At 52.2% G+C, this 481-nt stretch overlaps 1 protein-coding gene across 1 annotated transcript in view; it reads right to left on the bottom strand.

Annotated features, from left to right (window-relative positions):
- Positions 1–345: 345 nt before the first annotated feature.
- The window catches only part of dedd (death effector domain containing), a 7855-nt gene continuing 7719 nt past the window's right edge, over positions 346–481 (bottom strand). The window contains exon 6 of the mRNA XM_047799925.1: positions 346–471. Within this exon, the coding sequence (XP_047655881.1) occupies positions 346–471 (126 nt within the window). The remainder of the gene's footprint in view (positions 472–481) is intronic.

Genomic DNA, 481 nt, shown 5'->3' with positions numbered 1-481 from the left:
AGTACGCTTCGGACTCCAGACGTCTCCGAGCTGATCTTCAGTACGCTTCGGACTCCAGACGTCTCCGAGCTGATCTTCAGTACGCTTCGGACTCCAGACGTCTCCGAGCTGATCCTCAGTACGCTTCGGACTCCAGAACTGACGGATTCCGTTTCAGTGGAGATTTTGTCGAAGAATTTTGACAAACTTTGTGGTTTTTATGTGAAGTGCTGACAGTCGGGGGTTAAAGGTCGCGCTCGGGGTCTCAGCAGTAGCAGTTTGTCCATGTTGCTGTTTAAACTCCTGACCTTCTGCTCAGTAACCCAACACTCTGAGCACCTGAACCTACTGAACACCTCCACCTTTCTATTGACACATCAACGTGGCTAAATCAGAAAGCGAAGTCGCGCCGACGTCGACGTGATCCAGAAGAAAACACACCCCCTCTCCTGATATGGAGTTCATTAGGACCCAGCGGCGGTGTGAGCGCGGCTGAGCGTGT

The sequence above is a fragment of the Tachysurus fulvidraco genome, chromosome 14 (assembly GCF_022655615.1).
Source record: "Tachysurus fulvidraco isolate hzauxx_2018 chromosome 14, HZAU_PFXX_2.0, whole genome shotgun sequence".
NCBI lineage: Eukaryota > Metazoa > Chordata > Actinopteri > Siluriformes > Bagridae > Tachysurus > Tachysurus fulvidraco.
Note: the sequence above shows the minus strand (reverse complement) of the source record. Positions and strands in the feature narration are given on the sequence as shown.